The sequence below is a fragment of the Centroberyx gerrardi genome, chromosome 22 (assembly GCF_048128805.1).
Source record: "Centroberyx gerrardi isolate f3 chromosome 22, fCenGer3.hap1.cur.20231027, whole genome shotgun sequence".
NCBI lineage: Eukaryota > Metazoa > Chordata > Actinopteri > Beryciformes > Berycidae > Centroberyx > Centroberyx gerrardi.
In genome coordinates, this window is record NC_136018.1 from 14,297,601 (window position 1) to 14,315,631 (window position 18,031).

An 18,031-nucleotide genomic window follows, 5' to 3' on the forward strand; every position below is an offset into this window, starting at 1 on the left:
TTACTGTTTGTCCAATCATGGATATGATTGGAGTGAGAAATCTGATCCCAACTCATTGCCCAAAGGCAAGTTATCCCCGCCATGGGGAGTTCTAATCTAGTAGGGTTTTTTTGTTTTGTGTTTTTTTTTTAAGCATTTTGAAAATTGTGGGTGGGGCTTCAAAATGGGTCATGGGTCATGGTTGTTTCTCTTGGGATGACAAGAGTGCTAGAATGTTTTAATGAGCCCAAGTCCAGATCTACTCTGGACCCTCTACTTTAGGGCCTGGGTAGACATAGTTTAAAAACCCATACCTTAAAGAATATTTGCTCTAGTTTGTCACAACTGTTATATTCTCAGGTGAGATGATTTTTCTGTCTTGGTATCCTAACATCCAGTCACCACTAGGCGGTGCACTGCAGCATCATACAGTAGGCTAGGAGTTCTTGCATATTTTCAGCCAAATGAGATATGTATTTTCTCACACTTGAAAGGCTGAAATCATTTAAAGTCTCTACAGTCAGTCTCTGTGTGCTGGCCCAGTGGGTCTCATGTAAACCATGTGAAAGCTAGTCATAACTTCCTGTTTTCACAAACAACTATAAAATAGGCCGACGCAAGGATGCAAGCTTACACAAATGTACACACACACATACACACACAAATACACTGCTGACCCACGCCAGGCCTAAATGAGCACTGCCAGCTCCTCTCATGTGGTCTGTCTGTGACGCTATAGCCGGGCTGGCTGACTGTGCGAGGTTAGTTTCTGCTCACAGCTGCTCGCCATCCCGGGCCTGATGAAAGGCTGCCTGTCTGTCTGTCAACACTGGGACCGGGGACAGAGAGAGAAGCCTAGCCGCACGGGTAATTAGCACGGCTTCACAGTGATTATAGTTCAGGGAGACGAGATAAATTACTCTACTGTTGTAATTTGCAGATCCCAGAATAGCAAAGTTGACAGAGAGGAACCACAGAATGCAGGAAGGCAGCCATCCCGAAAGGATTCAATGCAAAACATATTTAATTTCAATCAAAATAGTCTTTCAGTCATTCATTGCAATGATTTAGATTGATATGTACATAATTAATGTAATACTCCATACACATGGTGAGGTTGTAATTGTAGAACAATCCATTTTATCTCAAATCAAACAAGGGAAACACAAGGGAAATATTCTTTTTGGTTTCACAAATATATCACACTTTTTCCTTTTGAAATATATACAAACATTGATCACATATGCATCTCCTGAAATAAAACATTAAACAATTTACTTCTAATTATTTAAAACAAAAATATAATACACGGGCTGACATTTAACTTTTCTTCATTAAGGCTTGCACGTTATTAACCTGAAACAAAACAAACCAGTAATAATATAGCTTATCAAATGCATAGCATTTTTTCTTAGAAACAAACTGCACTTGTGGTGCAATAAGAAGAGAATAAAAAATCTAGATAAAGGATAAACAAGCATCGCACCAAAATTGGATGTGTCTCATTACTGTAAAATAGCTTTTCTAAGTCCCCAAAAACCAGAAGATAGAAACAACAAGAGAGGAAATGGAATATCTAGATAAAGATGGCTGTGAATATATAATGTTCAAAAACACTATATATTCATTTTGACAAAAACCTGAAATTCATCGCTAGTATTTCAACAGATTTGAATGATTCCACCCCCAAATTTGTTAGAATTTTGTCGGTAAAAGTCTTAATACTAGATTAAATGTTTTCCATAACAACATTTACTTTCATGGCAGCAATCATTTTGTAAGAGTAAACATCATTATTTCCACATGGTGGATATTTTGTTTTGTAAAGAAACTCTTCAAATCATCCAAATGTCAACCTCCACTCTTGCTCAGAAACCATAATAAATGGTGGGTGGGTGTCCAGGAAGCCACGCTCCTCATAAAGCTAACCTACGGGTTTTACCTGCCCAGTTTACTGATCACCGCGAGTGATGGGAATGACTCAAAAAAACATGTAGTAACTCTTAAGTACTTGGACCCGGACACATTTCCACACAATGATAAAAGCATTCCATTTTTTTTTCAGTCTAAACTGTATTTCCACATCCAATCCCCAACAAAATTCCCCATCAGTGTCTGGAATCAAGGGAGTTTCCATAGAAAAGCCTTCAACTTTCCGCTGGAATATGAAAAAAAGGCACTTGGAGATGGCTGAGGCAAGGTTCAGTGACTAATGTTTTTTGTTTAGGGAGATGGGACAAGGTAAAGGGATTAGGTTCTTTTTGATTAAGTGTCCAAGGACTTAATGTAGGTTTAGGTCCATAGCTTCACATCCCTAGAAGTTCTTCTCTCAGTCACCTGACTGGTCAAATGCATACTATCTACAAGCCTTCCTTTCCATGTTACTGTTCCTTGGCCTCTCAGGGAAAAGAAATAACCTATAGACACTGATCAGATGTCTGTTTTGCAGTTTTCTAACTAAAGGTGGGGGACAGGAAAAGGGAATTGATCACTGTATTGGAGAGAAGCTCAGCCGTTAATCCATCACCGTCTGGAGAATAAAGTTGGTATGGAAGGAAATGAAACACAGCCACTGGTCACTTTTCACTTCCTCTGCGGCCACTCGTCCATCACTTCTTGAACTGGTAGGGTCCCATCTTGTGAGGGGTTGTGGGTAATGGAGTCCCCTGATGTCCCCAGGCTACTCTGGAACAACGGAGCCGTCTCATTGGCCTGCTCCTGGACGGGGCTTCCGAAGGCGTCGTCCAGCCCCGCCCCCTCGTTGCCTAGCGACGTCTGGCTGACGTAGACGACGATGACATCGCCGCTGAAGTTCATCACCTGACCGCTGGAGATGAAGGTGGTGTTGTGGTTCCCCGTCACCTGACCTGAACGGAGAGAGGCGGGATGGAGGGAGGGGGAGACGAAGAGAAAGGTAGAAAGAATGCGAGAGAGAGAGAAAAAAATAAAGACAGAGGTGTAGGAGGGGCAGAAAAAAGGGAAAGAGAGACTGTTTAGAGATCATGTTCGAACATGCAATTAGGACTAGCCGATGTTTACTGGCAGTGAAGCGCCTTCTAAGCTTTGGAATCATAATGTTTACTGCGCTTCTCACACAAAGTGGAAGAAAATACCTCTGATGCCCAAATTGAAGAAGAAAAGCACCCTAGCTAATTGGGCTAGTATGACTAAAGCCTTGGTTTGGTAGAGCCAGTCACAGCTTTGCTTGTCATAGGAGTTATAAAGGTAACCCCAAATAAATCAACATCTCCCATTGTAAATGATATAGGAATTCAAACAACTTATTGCGAAATGTGTAAAAACCTGGACAATATAGTTGTGTAAAACACTTCCTTCCCACCATCACCACATCACCACACACACACACAACACACACGCACACAGAGCTTCCCCTATGCATGACGTAAGTGAAGAAGGGCCTAAATCTTGGCTAACCTCAGATGACAAATGGACAGTGGGTGTAATGACCGTGCAGACTGGCCACAGAGAGGCCACAGTGGTAGTTTCTCTAGTGCTCGCCGCGGCCATGCAGACCGCCATATCCTTCTGCCTTATTTGTTTCAGAGTGCCCAGCACTTTTTAGCGTGAGAGAGTTGAGACCTCTGAAAAGTTGCCATTTGTCAAGGGTTTAGGGTTGTGCGGACATGGTATAATAAATAACACTAAACCTAAACACTGAAAAAAAAAGTGCTATTCTACCCTCTCTAAGACCTCAACTCTGTCCAGTGACATTCTTCTCAAAAACAGCTCATCCATCCTTCCGTGGCTTATCCAAAGCAAATTATTGATAACCCTAAACTGTTATATTTGCATTCAAACCAATTGCACAAACTGCTGTTGAGCTACTGATCTCAGTTTGCTGTTCACACTGTAGGGATATTTATGGATTGGAGTCTGCAGTGTGTTTCCGTCTGTAAGCCGTCTTTTAGCACATTAAGCCTCTGGTTCCTATTTTGTCCAGCCTCCTGTCTGACTTTCCAGCCTACAGAACCAGCAGACCCTCCGTGACTCACAGCTCATGCCCCATTTATTCACACATACACACACACACAGACATGCACGCGCACACATACACACACAAACGCAAAGTATCTACGGTAAATGTATGCAAACAGGCCCCAGCGGACACTTTTACGCCTTCACACTCACATGCGTGTGAGTGCGCACACACACACACACACACACTGACATGCACACACACACACATACAGATACACACACACACACACACACACACACACACACACACAGATCTATGTCTGTGTTCTCCATCTGAGAGCCTTTCCCGGAATACCAGTCTGAGAAGTCAAGCTCGAAAATATGTCATTTCACCACAACTTTAAAAACAAAGCTCTGTGGAATCTGTTTGGATTCCTCTGTTTACCCATTTCTTAATACCAAACTGATTTTTCTGGATAACCGACAATAGACTATCCAGCCGCAGGGTTTTTAAACAAAATTTCGTTTTTACCTCAAAAGTATGAAAGCGAAATTCCTTCAGCTAGCGGATAGGTGGGAGAGAGGGGAGCCCCGTTCTCTATTTGGAGCTTAGGCTGGTAAAATGATTAGCATCTTTCAAAATGGTTCTTAAAACAAAGCCTTTAAGTAATATTTTTTTTTACTTATTTTATCCCTGTTGTTTTTTAAATAAACAGAGTCCTCACGCAAAAAAAACAAACAGATTCTGATGCTTATTTTTGGTGCGTGGGCTAATATGGATAATCTTGAAATAAACAAAGCTGGCCCACACTCTGTTTCTTCTTATATTAAAATAAGAAGAAACAGAGTGCGGGCCAGCTTTGTTTATTCCTGTTGTATTTGCCAGTATTATTCTTATGTAACCCTTATTTCATTTCACATCTGGCAGTTTAATGGTCTATCTTATTAGCTTTTATTTAATATTGATTTGTTGTCTATGGTAAATGTTTTCAGCATGGGACCCAAACTTGAGGAATTTGGCCCCACCTGGAAGTCGAGCTCATTAATGCATACTAATACGATTTTGTGGGTAATTACCATGAACAAGCCCATGACCCATTTTAGGTCCAAACCCACAGTCTGAGAGATGGTGATTGATAGAATTGATCAGCTCTGGCTGGTTTTGGAGTTTTTTGTGGGTGCTTAAACTCACTCCTCTCCTCCAAATTTTAATTGTCCAGGTTACGATGGCTCTTTTTTTAAATGTGTGTTGCATCTCATGATCCCCCCTTGCCTTATTTTTATCTCAGTGGACAGGTGAAACCTCTGACCCCAGCTTCACCTTTAAGCAGCATGAGCGGGAAGTCCAGTTAATGACCTGTCATTACTGCATGATGGGAAATGGTGGTTATTTCAAGGCAGCAAGGGTGTCATTAAAGTGCCCAGCCATCAGTGAGAGTCTAAAAAAGTCTTTATACAGTATGTGTGTGTGTGTTTGTTAGAGGGGGGATAATAAAAGTATTACTCAAGCTGCACACATCTTGCTTCAATAAGAGCTTGTGGCCAGTTTGCGCAACCCTATGGAACTCTGGGTAAACAGGAGCATTGTGGATGGCATAGTTCACACTGACACACACACACACACTCACACGCATACCGTACACTGGAGTGTGGTTCTGGCGGTTGTAATCACTAGCTCATCAAACAGTGTACACACACATATCTTATTCCTTCTCTGTGTGTGGTCCTCCAAAATCCAAGGATGAACTGACCAATATGGCTTTAATAAAAACATATTTCTTGGAAACCATCACACTATCTGCTGAAACCAAACCCTCTGTTATAAGTTTTGTTCAGAATGTTCACCTAATAATACCCCGGTCCGCGCTAACCGCCGTGCCGATCAGACTGTTCTGATAAAACTGCTTTAATAACTAACCATGACCACTGAATGTGTGAGGGAGAGTATGCACAATATGTAAAAATGTTTCCCACAGATTTTGCTCTTGGCGGTGTGTAAAAACCTCTGAGAGAACAACTCAACCATGTGACGATAAAACTTTCCATTAAAAACCAATATAAATTTTTATTGTGTTATGCTTGGTGGCTGCTCCTCTTGGAAACGTGGCTGTAGCCCCGCCTACTCTGCGGACAGGGAACACTGCTGTGCAGGGCATCGAACCATGTATGAGTATGATCCTGTGGCAGTATGGTAATAGTGGTGACCGCCTACGCAAACTTATAACACAGAATCCCCTTGAAAAACACAAATGCGGTCCCACAGATTTTGTAATGAGCCATTATCCCAAAAAGCAGACAACCGCTGTGCATTAGAATTTCATTGTCATTGTTGAGCGGTCGAAGCAAAAGTTTGAGAAAACAACGGGAAACCTCTTTTGGATGCATCTGACAGACCCACAGCAGACATGTGTTGTATTAAGAGACAAGACGCTGTGTGCTTTCCACATTACAACACTGTCTGGGACTCTAAAATAGGTATTCCACAGAGTTTGAATGCTTAAAGTCCCCATGAGATGAACTCCCATTACTTTTAGTTCCTGGAAAACAGAGTATCTTTAATGGTGACCTCATGCTGTACCAGTAGGCATAATTAAAAACCAATAAACCATCACAGATTTTCTCCCATCAAATAAAACTGCCTTCCTGACTGATATTCCATTGGTTTACACTTTTGAATGATCCCTCACTGCGTTATGTCCCGCCCCCCAATATCCTGTTTCAACAGGAAAATACATCGACTCAAGGAAGAAAAGATGCCGTTTCATGGAGTCTTTAAAGTCTTCGAGTTTTCACCAACCTGAGGTAAGAGCTGGTTCAGCCAGCTGGCTCTGGAGGCTCTCGGGGGGGCACTCCAGCTCCGCGCCCCCGGACGAGAGCTTGTTTCCCCCACTGTCCCTCCAGGAGAGCCCCTGGTCCTGCTCCTCCCCGGAGGCCTCGGGGGGCTTGTCCAGGTAGAGATCTCCGACGGATGAAGCGCTCATGGAGGGGTGGAACGAGGTCACCGTGGACGTCATAGTGGGCGCCGTCTCTTCTGTGGAGGCGGAGTCTACGCTCGTCAGTCTGTATAGCTCCTCCTCCTTCACCGGGGGCCTGTCGGTCAGGTGAAGCTTGAACTCTGGCCGTGCCTGAGCCTGGGACAAGGGTACGGAGAGTTCACGAAGTGGGCTGGACGGAGGGATGACAGGGGAGGTGTGGAGGGGAGGAGGAGAGAGAGACAAGAGAGATGCGACGCCTGTCTCACTCTTGGATGAAGTCATCTTTTCTTGGCCTCCGTCGCCCTTTTCTCCATTGTCGTCCCTCCTCTCGCTCTCGCCTTTCTCCTCTTTCCCCCTCTCGTCCCCCTCCCTCTCTCCATCCCCCCCTCCACAGAGGCAGGCTCCCAGCGTCCCGGGGCTGACCGCCTGGCTGCAGTCCTCGTTCTCCCCTACTTCCAGTGGCTCGCGGACCGGCGCGACGCAAACACAGGAGCCCGCCCAGAGCGGGGACACGCTCACGATCTCCTCCTCTTCCGACACCTCCTCCGGCTCTCCGGACCCTTCGCTCCCCTCCTCCGTCCCCGTCTTCCCCTTCCTCCCTTCTTCCTCCCTCGTTCCCCTCGTGATGGGCGTGTTCGGCAGTGCGACCTTGACGTCGGGGACAGAGGTGGGGTAGGTGCACGGGGGCTCGGTGGTGGGGGAGTGGGGGGCTTGGCAGATGAGTTTGGTGGTTTCACATATTGTACAGTTGGGACCCCCAGGGCCTCCTGGTACTCCTCCTATTCCTCCTCCCCCTCCACTATGGTAAAGAGGGGCCAAGGTCTCCTAGAATGACAGAAACATATAGAGTACGGTTGTAAAAAACAATTATTCAGATCATGAATAGTAAGTAATCTATAGTATGATTTCCCAAAGCCTACATCAGGCAATCGAGGAAAAAAAGTGCTATTTTTTGGCTGTATCTAATCTTCAATCTTGTATTCATCTAACAATAATATCTCATACAATCAATCAACAATAATTAGATGAAACTACTTTTTGGTAAATATGTTTTCTCTGTATTGCTAACTTAAATTCCAGCTTACCTGCTGTATCCTGGTCCTCTTCAGATTCTGGACACAGGATCGCAAATTCACTACACACAGAAAGAACATTTTGCACCTTAACATAATGAAATGCAGAGGAAGAAACTTGAGATATTCTGGAAAGAGGCTGGTGAAAAAAGTTGAATGGTTATTCCAGGTTAGGTCTAAAAGGCAAGTAAATAGGGAGAGGGAAATATTGGTATTTTATAGAGTTAGACAATGTATTATATGCTGTAATGATACATACATATTCTTAAGTAGTATACAGTGTCAAAGATTATTGTCTGTAACTGCTAAATGTGTGTATGCAAATGCATTTTTAATATTAATGTGTCGTGTGGCTATGCATCTATGATGTTTGACACCTTGGAACAAACAATCAATCCTAAACTCATATAAAGAACAATCCTTTTGAACAGAGGAAGCAAGCGGGACTATGGAGAGAGACGTTATGAATAATTCATCAGACAACTACAGGAGGACTGCAGGATTAATGTAAGACAGCAACCTACCAGAGAGTAATTTCAGTTTGTCCTTGTAGCAGAAGAGGAGCAGGATGAGGAGAGAGAGAACGGTGATGACTGACAGCACTGACACCACAACCCAGGAGGGCGTTGCACCTGCCAGAGAAAACATTCAAAAGTTCAGCACGTGCTATTCTACTCTACTCCACATCTACTGTCAATCATAAACGTCTGCCAAGGAAATGTCTCGTTTCTAGTTAAGTTTACATCATCCATAAAGTAAATCTTGAAGACAGATGACATTTACACTCTAAGTAGCGAGCATAAACTACTATATTTACTTGTACATAGATATTAAATGGAGCGATGTTCTACTCCGCCCATAAAATAAGATGCAGAGGTGTGATATGTGTTTCTAGGAAATGTCTTACTGTAGTTATTTAATGGCACTGAATCTGAAGTAAGTGTGTCCATGCCTTACCATAGACAGTTGTTCCACACACAGCATCGGCCTGACTGGTGCCTGGCTGCCTCTCACTCCTGCCCTGGGCCTTACAACTGGTGGACAGGATGAAATCACATCAACACATGGGTCAAGAGGAATACTTCTACAGGTGGACATGTTCATTTGTTTGTTTCTTCCTTTCTTCTTCTCTTTCTTCCCTTCTTTTTTCCCCTCTATCCCTATTTTTCTCTCAGTTGTTTTGTCTCTTTCCCTTGCCAATTTTCCACCGTGATTTATGTGTCCACATGTTTGTGTCCCTCTCTCTCTCCCTCTCTCTCTCTATCCGTCCCTCTCTCTCTCTCCATCGTCGTCACAGATCCGGCCAGCGGTGCAGGCTGGTGTCTGGGTCCAGGCTTCCCGGGGAAGTGGTGTGTGTATTAGTCATAACAGCTGGCTGCTGGCGAGGCAGAGGATGCCTGCCCAACGACGTTTTCAATTACAGAACCTCAAAAGATGCCAAGGTAAAAACTCTGTGTGCATGTGTGTGTGTGTACACTTACTTGGTCCACGGTTTGCAGGGTTCAGTAGTGGTGTCAGGGGAGAAGAAGCCTTTTTTACATGGCTCACATTTCCTCCTTCCATTAGTTGACTCTGGAGTTAACAGACATGAATTAAGGTATATCTCTATTTGGCAAACGTTTGGGTGTCTATACATCCATGTGTGGTGTGGCAGTAGCGGCAGCCTTATTTTTAGAGATGCACATTAGTGATGCTACATTTGAACCTTCCAATCAACGTGGAAATAAATCAGTAATGCTCTCTCCCCTCCGTCAAAAACTACCATCAAGAGAAAACGCTGCTCTACGCTACTGCCGCCCCCATATTCAACTTAAATATATCGAACCGGCCTGCTGATCAGCTGGTAATGCACTTCATACATGAGGTGCGTCTGTGTCAGTGTATCTCACCAGGTGCAGCCTCGAGTCCAAGTCCGGCTTCGCAGCTCGGTATCTTCTCACAGAACTCACAGTTGATGGGAGAGCACTGTAGGTTGGGCAGGCAGCGACACTGCTCCTCTGCCACAAGGTTTTCGGTCCTCTGCATGAAGCCTTTACCTGGAGGTCAAAGGTCAACACACAGAGGGGAGGAGGTCAGGGCAGAGGTGGGGCCAGATCACTCTTAAGGATAGTAAATAGATTATTTTTTGCCCAATTCCAGCAGCTAAAAGTGACTTTCCATCTATACCTGTGAACTTCTGTTTTATCTATCGCTCCCAATGTCCCCCAAAATGCATCATTCTTAATCTCTCAATCTTATAGTCAAACATATCCTATGATATGTTTGACTATAAGATTGAGAGATTAAGAATGATGAATGAATGGAGGGCATCATTCTTGTGCAGGAGGGCTTAACTGGCATCCTATTTAAAGATAAATAACACAAAAGTCTTGCAGGGTTTTGGTACTGACCCGGGTCACAGAACTTCTGCTGCTTACAGGTGGGCTCATCGGTCCAGCCGGGCTGGTATTCATCGTGGTCACATTTACGACATTTAGTCTCCTTTGAATCAGAACACTTAGCAAACACACGGTAACCTGAGAGAGAGAGAGAGAGAGAGAGAGAGAGAGAGAGAGAGAGAGACAGATGGATTTAACAATCCACATTGACTGTGTCTTAATCACTAAAAACACTGAAGACTGCAGAAAACCTAAAGGAAGAAGAGAAAAGGGGAAGGAAATTGCTAGAATTAGAGCCTTTTTCCTCAAAAAGTGGTGGGTACCTCTAATGGGTCAAATGTCAATGTCTGTTTGTGTGTGTGTGTGTGTGTGTGTGTGTTTGTGCATTCACACATGCATGCATGTCTTTGCAATTCTGAGCCAAAATGTTCCGTTTTTGCATCCTTCCTCTTTTAGTCCATGGGATCTCTGTGAATGTGGAAATGTATTTTTATTTTACGCTGTGGTCACACTATTTTCCTGCATTTAACTAGGAGTCCTCTGTGTGTGTGTGTGTGTGTGTGTGTGTGTGTATGTGTGTGTGTGTGTGTGTGTGTGTGTTATTCACCTGGTCCACACTTGTTGCAACACTTGGAGCCTTTTAAGTACTGGGTTTCGCCACATTGGAGAGATTTGGAGACAGCTTTCTGAAAAATATCAAGACACAAAATTATTGTTCTGTTTTTTGTTTGTGTAAGAACATTTGTCTCCAATCCTTTCAATCATTTACCCACAAGGTGATCTGACGGGAAACGATGGGGAAACCATGAGTAGAAACCACTAATTACCTTCCATTATCATCTTTTCTAAATGTGAACAAATCATTCACAGTCCACCTATTCACTTTGCTATTCAGTCGTTTACACATCCCTAACTTGTCAGAGGAGACAAAGTACGTTTTGTCCCCTCGATCCTCCACAATTTTCCTCAATAAGTGCCAGGTTTTACCATAATCTTTCCTCAGTCCATCTTTCAAATCTACACGTGATACTGTGAGATGCTGGTGAGTAATGAGAGGAAGAGAATGGTTAAAACATTTCCAAAGTCATGCCCAGGAATACTTTCCAATACTCAGAAGCACCTGACCACAGCGCTGTACACCCTCCAAACCAGCAAACCCAACTCCAGCAGCACCCACTTACGTAAGGAGAACCAACTGGAATTAAATGTATTCAATTCCAGATGGCTGGGCATTATTAAACACTTGGCTGCGGACGCTGGGGTGGTCCCCTCTCGCATGATGTTTAAAGGAAGGAGTTTTTTGGTCAGCTTACCCATTAAGTGACGAGAACACAAAGTGAGGAAATGAGAACTTGTAGCGGATTAAAAGTCATCTTATATGATATGCGGCTAAGTCTGGCAGTTTTGTGAAGGAGATTGGTAAAATTGACACAAAATATGATATAAAAATAACTACTGTTTTGAACTACCAGAGACTACTGTCCCTGTTTCCATAGCAAGTGAACATGGTGGGCGTTGTGAGACTGTGTGCAGCTAAAAATAACTGCACAGTGGATGAATACGTAGATGTTCACCAGAAATAGTTCCAAAAACAAACCTGGCTACATCAGCTATACTGAGTAAATTATATATTTCAAATGTATGAATCGAGAGGCCATATAATAAAATCCCTAACAACTTTTTATTACTAAGAGGTCAGTGTTCTTCTTCCTTCCTTCAATGCTAAAGAGTTAGCATGGAGCACCACAGCGAATGATCTACCAGGGGACACATGTATGATTTTGGTGTCTATGATCTCATCACTTAACTGGTAAGCTGATCAACGGGACAGTCTCCCAAAAACATGGTTTGTACCTTTAAAGTGGACAGGACCGTGAATGATGCAAAATTAGTGGATGTGGTAAATGCTACCTGAGTTGTGGTCTCTCACCTGTTGGTAAGAGTGACCACAACACACACATACACACACACACACACACACACACACACACACACACACACACACACACACACATACACACATATATATATATAGGAAAGAGTATATATATCTATACCCCTCAACCACCCTAATTTAAGGGCTGGTGAACTGCTAGCCAAATTGCTGAATTAGCAAATCTGGGTGTTATGACAGAAAATGTGCCAAAGCCACAGTTTCTTTGTGAGGCTTGTGTTCAAAGGTCCCACCTCTTTCTCCAGCTATTTAAATCTAGAAACAACAACCTATAGGCCTGACCAAGCACTGTCCTGGCTCCATGACTCTCCTCAAAGTCTTGTTTCCCCTATTGATATACCCATTCATTCATTCATTCATTCATTTACGCTATAGCAAAGAAATGCTGGCTTTGGAGAGCTCCAGTTCTCTTCTATGCCAAGACATACACACAAGTGAAATGTGTCAAATCCATTCTCCTGCTCTTCCCACAGGCAACAGTCAGAGGAAGCAGACTTAAATTGGTCTGCCTGCCATGTCTGTCTGTCATCATACACTCCTTCACTGGCTATCTCTTCTCTTTCCTGCAGTGAGCCCGTCTGTCTGCAAGCCACAACAGCCCCATTATACTGTTTATTCATTTATTCAGTTCTTGAAAATGTTTTTTTTGGTGAATAATTCTTCATTTAAGGAGAGTTTCCCCTACCATTGAATCGGTGGGGTTGGTCACCCTAAGGAGCTGCTAACCCACCTAAAAGGATTTCATTAGTATGGGTTTCAATGGGGAACTGTAGTGTCCCATGATCTAAATGCTGTTTCAGAGGCTTTTCCACCATCAAGAATAACATTTGGGGGGAAACACTGGATCCTTGTAATTTCTTGGAAAAAAAAAAAAAAAAAAAAAATATTCAAGACAAACACCCATCAAACACCCACATCAGTCGAATTAACCCTACCATTCTCTTTAACATCCTCTCACCTCTCCTCCTCATCTGTTTATCTCTTTATTTCTTTCCCTCTCTTTCTCACACCCCCGGTTTACACCCCCTGTTTAGTCTCAGTGTCTGTCTGTCTGGCCGGCCTCAGGCGACAGCAGCACAACATGAACACTGGCGAGCGTTTAATTACCTCCATCGAGCCTCGCGCACATCAGTCAGTCTTTGTTTTGCGCTCTGACCAGAGGGCTAACGATGCGGCGCGCTCATAGCTTGGACCGCAGCCCTAATGAGCAACATGTGTCCCTGCAGACGGAGGTGACATAAGTAGGGAAGATTCCCATGCAAAGTTAAGGTTAAGTGGCTGTAGTTCAAAACATGTCGAGATGGGAGAACATGTTGGGATTTATGTAAATTTGCAGTGATATTAATTAAGAAAAACGCAATGGCTGTCCAGTTTGAAATATGTGCTTAGGTGCGTGGGTGAATGGATGGATGGATGGATGGATGGAAAAAAGAGAGAAGTAGGTGGGTAGATAGATAGATAGATAGACAGATAGATAGATAGATAGATAAATAGATAGATAGATAGATAGATAGATAGATAGATAGATAGATAGATAGATGAAAAAGAACAAGACAAAAGGTCAAAAGGCAAGACACAAATGTGAAGACACAGCTGTGAGACAGCGGTGGTCAATCCACACAACTAGGCCAGAGGGCACAGGAAGCCAAAAGAATGCTGGGAATCGTATTTTTGTTACCGCCACATCTAAACATTGGGTCGCAATTATGCGAGGCAATATGTTTTCACTCACTAAATATATATGTAAGAGGAAGAGAGTTGATCCACCCTATATGATTACAGGTTATCATAAAGTTCAGGACAGAACATCCAACCTCAAAGCTAACTTTATCTACTGTATGGATTCAGCTATACAGTTGAGTTTGTGTGTGTGTGTGTGTGTGTGTGTGTGTAACATGCTGTAGAAAGAAAGATATAGAGAGAGCAAACAGGGAATGGATGGATGAATGGAGAAAGAGGAGAATAGGAGCATATGTTGCTTGAGTAATATCCAGTAACAGTCCTCTTTCCTTCATCTCTTCCTAGCTTTTCTACTGTTTTTCTTTTAAAAATCTATCAGCAGCCCTGTGATCCCTATCAGACAGCGGCGTGACGCAGAATGCATTCTATTTGCTGTCAGACTACAAGAGGATTTGCATAACTGCCACAGCAGCCATTGGCACCAAGCCAAGAGAAGCACAACATCACTTTTAGGCCCTTGGGTGTTTAAGCCAGGGATTAATGATAAGGCTCTGTAAACACTCACACTTGCACAACAATTGAATCTTTGTCCAATGATTGCACCTCTGATTCATAACTTTTTTCAAAGCCATAAAAACAACTCCTTTGATGGGCATCTTGCACAAATCCTGATTTTTTTCGTGAATGAAAGAAGAAATTGGTTTACCTCGTCCCTTGATGAATAACACCCAAAGGTGTTGCCAAAATAAAAAATAAAAAACGAGGAACACGAGGATTACCACTTCAAGGCACGAACAGATACAATCAAAACAAATAGTTATACAACCATAACTCTTTGCTAATTGTTTATTATGGTATTAGGCAGAACTTTATCCAGGGGTGTTAAGAGATGTATTAAAACGCTTAAGATCACTATTATTCTCCACACAAAGCTGCAGGTTGTCATTACTGTAGCTGTAGACTGTCTGCCTGTTTTGCCGTGTGAATGCCTCTGTTGTCTGCATGGTGAAATCAGGTTTGGATCTGCAGGCCTGAGGCAACATACTGTGCTTAGTCAGGCTGAGGGAGACATAATACTGATGACCAAGGTTGGTGGGTGGATTGATGGATGCATGGATGGATGGATAGATACATGCACGGAGATGGATGGAGAAGCTAACCAATGAGAATTGTTGGAGGTGTGTGGGTGGGCAAATAAAGTAATGCACGAATGAAGCTGTCACCAAAGCTAATATATTATGAATTTTATGCTCACAACATCTTGAAGCAATCTCGTATTGCGCAATATCATACAGCCAGTTTGAAATGAAATTGGAATGAATTGGTGGAATGGTTTAAAACCATCAAATGAAAATGAAGGGGAATTCTTTGGGGATAATGTGAGTCAGTAATGGTGAGACCACGGTGAGAACAAACCAAAGCCAGAGGTTTGCAGTGTCACCTTAGAAATGAGATGGACAGTATCTCTTCCTGTCAATACACTGAATAGATTTCCAGCCATCTTGTCTGCATTTGCTCACTGTTTACCACTAACTGACTGAATAACATGAATTGACAGTCTTCAGTGCTGTTAGCTCTCTGACTCTCAGCATGGACAATGCCCATGCCCTCCCAAGCACTCTCTCTTACAACACATTTCGGTGAAGGAGAGAGAAAAATAGGGAAGAGAAAGCGTCTGTTCCAGTCAAAGTCATAATGATGCTGGCTTACGGTAATACAGCCAAACACACAGTGATAGATCACTGGTGCCCAGCAGTCCCACCACTGCAACCACATCTTATAAACTACTCCACCTGGACAGAGTTAGCTCTTTGGACTAAACAATGCAAGCATGGACAACAACATGTCAAGGGCCAGGCTAAAGCAACAGATCAGCTTAAAGTGGTGAGTATTGGTTGTGTATAGAATCAGGCTAAATTAATCGGAGGTAACCCTTAACACAGTTCGCTCAAATCCCAAGCATAGCGACATAACACAGAACTGTCACACAAACTGTAGCAGAAAAAGTGTTCAGTGCCTCTGCCCATGACAGATCAAGAGACAAATCTGAGCAAGAACAAGAAGAGTATTGTATTCTATATGATTACTTGTCAAAGAACATTTGTTCAACACATTAAAACACTCAATCATCTCACCAAGTACAAGGTTAGGACAAATAGATCTATTCTATTCTATTCTATTCAGTCTAGCATGTCAAGTACATAGAGCCCTGTCTAATTAGATTTTGTCCCAAGGAGCCCCATCTGAGAAGAATTTTGTTGTTAGACATGACTTGCTATTAAATTATATAACTGTCTCTACTGTGGGTGATAACAGCAGTGGGGAGAGTGAAACATAAACTATTCCTCATTTTTGCTGAGGACCCCTTTGGAACACTGAAGGACCTCTGGGGGACCCCGCACCCCACTTTGGGCACCACTCCCCTGGTGTACTGAGGTTTCTGAGACTTTTTGGCCAGCGCCTGTCAACTCTGGACCGGGAATGAGAGTTTGGTGGAGGGAGAACAACATCCAGTTGCCAGCGGCTTCTTGCGGTCAGACCAGGGGAGGTGGACTCGACCCAAACACAACTGTTTCCAGTCAGTGTCCGGGCGTAAACACTCTTAAAAATTCACCCCCCCCCCCCCCCCCCCCTCCCCCCATGAACCAGTTCATTCACATCATCTGATGTGATGACACATATTCTGGTCCAGGGCTGCATATCACCGCGCTCATCTGCTCAAGAAAAATAAACCAACATCAATCCTGCTATTTAGCCTTGCCTCTCTCCTTCCAATTAAACTAGGCAGCCAAGAACAACTATAGTAATCCTATAGTAAATCTTGGAGGGATACTATACAAAAACTGTATATCATCTAATAGGGAGATTATAGTGATATAGGAGATATAAAATACCATAGAGTAGACCTACGATAAGGTCAGTATGAACTCACTATTGAGTGCATAGACACCATAACTACATGTAGGAATAATTTTGTTGTTGAAATGAAAACAAGAGTCTAGATAAGAGTCTACATAGCTAATTCTACTAATCACAATAACAGAAGCATCTTTTTACCTGTGCGCAAAAGGTGAGAAGGAGACACGTTATCCATCCGCGGAATATCCAACTGGTGGACAAATTCAATCTCATCTCTGCTGCTTATGAAGACAGATCTCTAGGGCAAACTTTTCTTCAGCCGAGGGGATGACGCTGCACACCCCAGTTTTCCCCCCCGATTCTTCTTCACTTTTCCTCACAGTAAACCACTCGGCGGAGAAGTCCACACCGTCCCAATGGGCATTCCTGCGCCTTCATTCCCGGTTAGCTTTGCTGCAGCTCCTGCCTCTCCGCGCCTCTTCTCCTCTCCCCGCTCACCCACGCGTTGTGGAGGGAGCTGCATGCAACGGCTTGTAAAAAACCGACTGACTGAGGGAGAGGGATTAACTCCTCCCATGTTGTAATATGTTAAAAAAAAACAACAAAAAAAATCTCTCTCTCTCTCTCTCTCTCTCTCTCTCTCTCTCTCTCTCACACACACACACACACAGAGACAGACAGAGAGAGAAAGAGAGAGGGAGGGGGGGATATAAGATTATAATGGTAATTTGAGCCTTATCCACTAGTAGAATTATTATAATTACACTGCACCTTTCTGTGATGAGCATTAACTGCATGCTCACAACTAGCACACCATTACTGTAAAAAAAAAACTTGTCAAGTGCCACTTTTCATATCATTGGATCAACTAAATATGATTAATATTACATATAAACTAGATATGACCTCATGACATAATGTAAATGCACCTCAACACCTCATCTGTATCACCCCCACACACTGGAGGCAAAGCATGCGGTCACTTTCATAGATTTAACTTCCGGCATTTGCCATTCCATCATGGAAGTGAGCTGGCCAGAGTGAGAGCCCCGGGTCTGCATAGTTCCTGGAGCGTGGGTCCTGATTACCTCTAAAGTCATGAACTTCTGCATGATGAGTCATATTTATTTAACAGTATAGAGGCTGGAAAAATGCCTCCAGGAAATAGCTTTTCTTTTATTCCCAGGTAAAAGA

At 43.2% G+C, this 18,031-nt stretch overlaps 1 protein-coding gene across 1 annotated transcript; it reads right to left on the bottom strand.

Annotated features, from left to right (window-relative positions):
• Positions 1-1,030: 1,030 nt before the first annotated feature.
• On the bottom strand, positions 1,031-17,323 carry tnfrsf11a (tumor necrosis factor receptor superfamily, member 11a, NFKB activator). The gene is made up of 10 exons (XM_071905279.2): positions 17,036-17,323; positions 10,952-11,030; positions 10,357-10,482; positions 9,856-10,002; positions 9,448-9,538; positions 8,924-9,000; positions 8,491-8,598; positions 7,979-8,028; positions 6,716-7,718; positions 1,031-2,846 (listed from the first exon to the last, which is right to left on the bottom strand). Exons 1-10 carry the CDS (start codon positions 17,108-17,110, stop codon positions 2,563-2,565), a joined length of 2,040 nt encoding a protein of 679 aa, XP_071761380.1. The 5' UTR covers positions 17,111-17,323; the 3' UTR covers positions 1,031-2,562.
• Between the last annotated feature and the right edge of the window lie 708 nt (positions 17,324-18,031).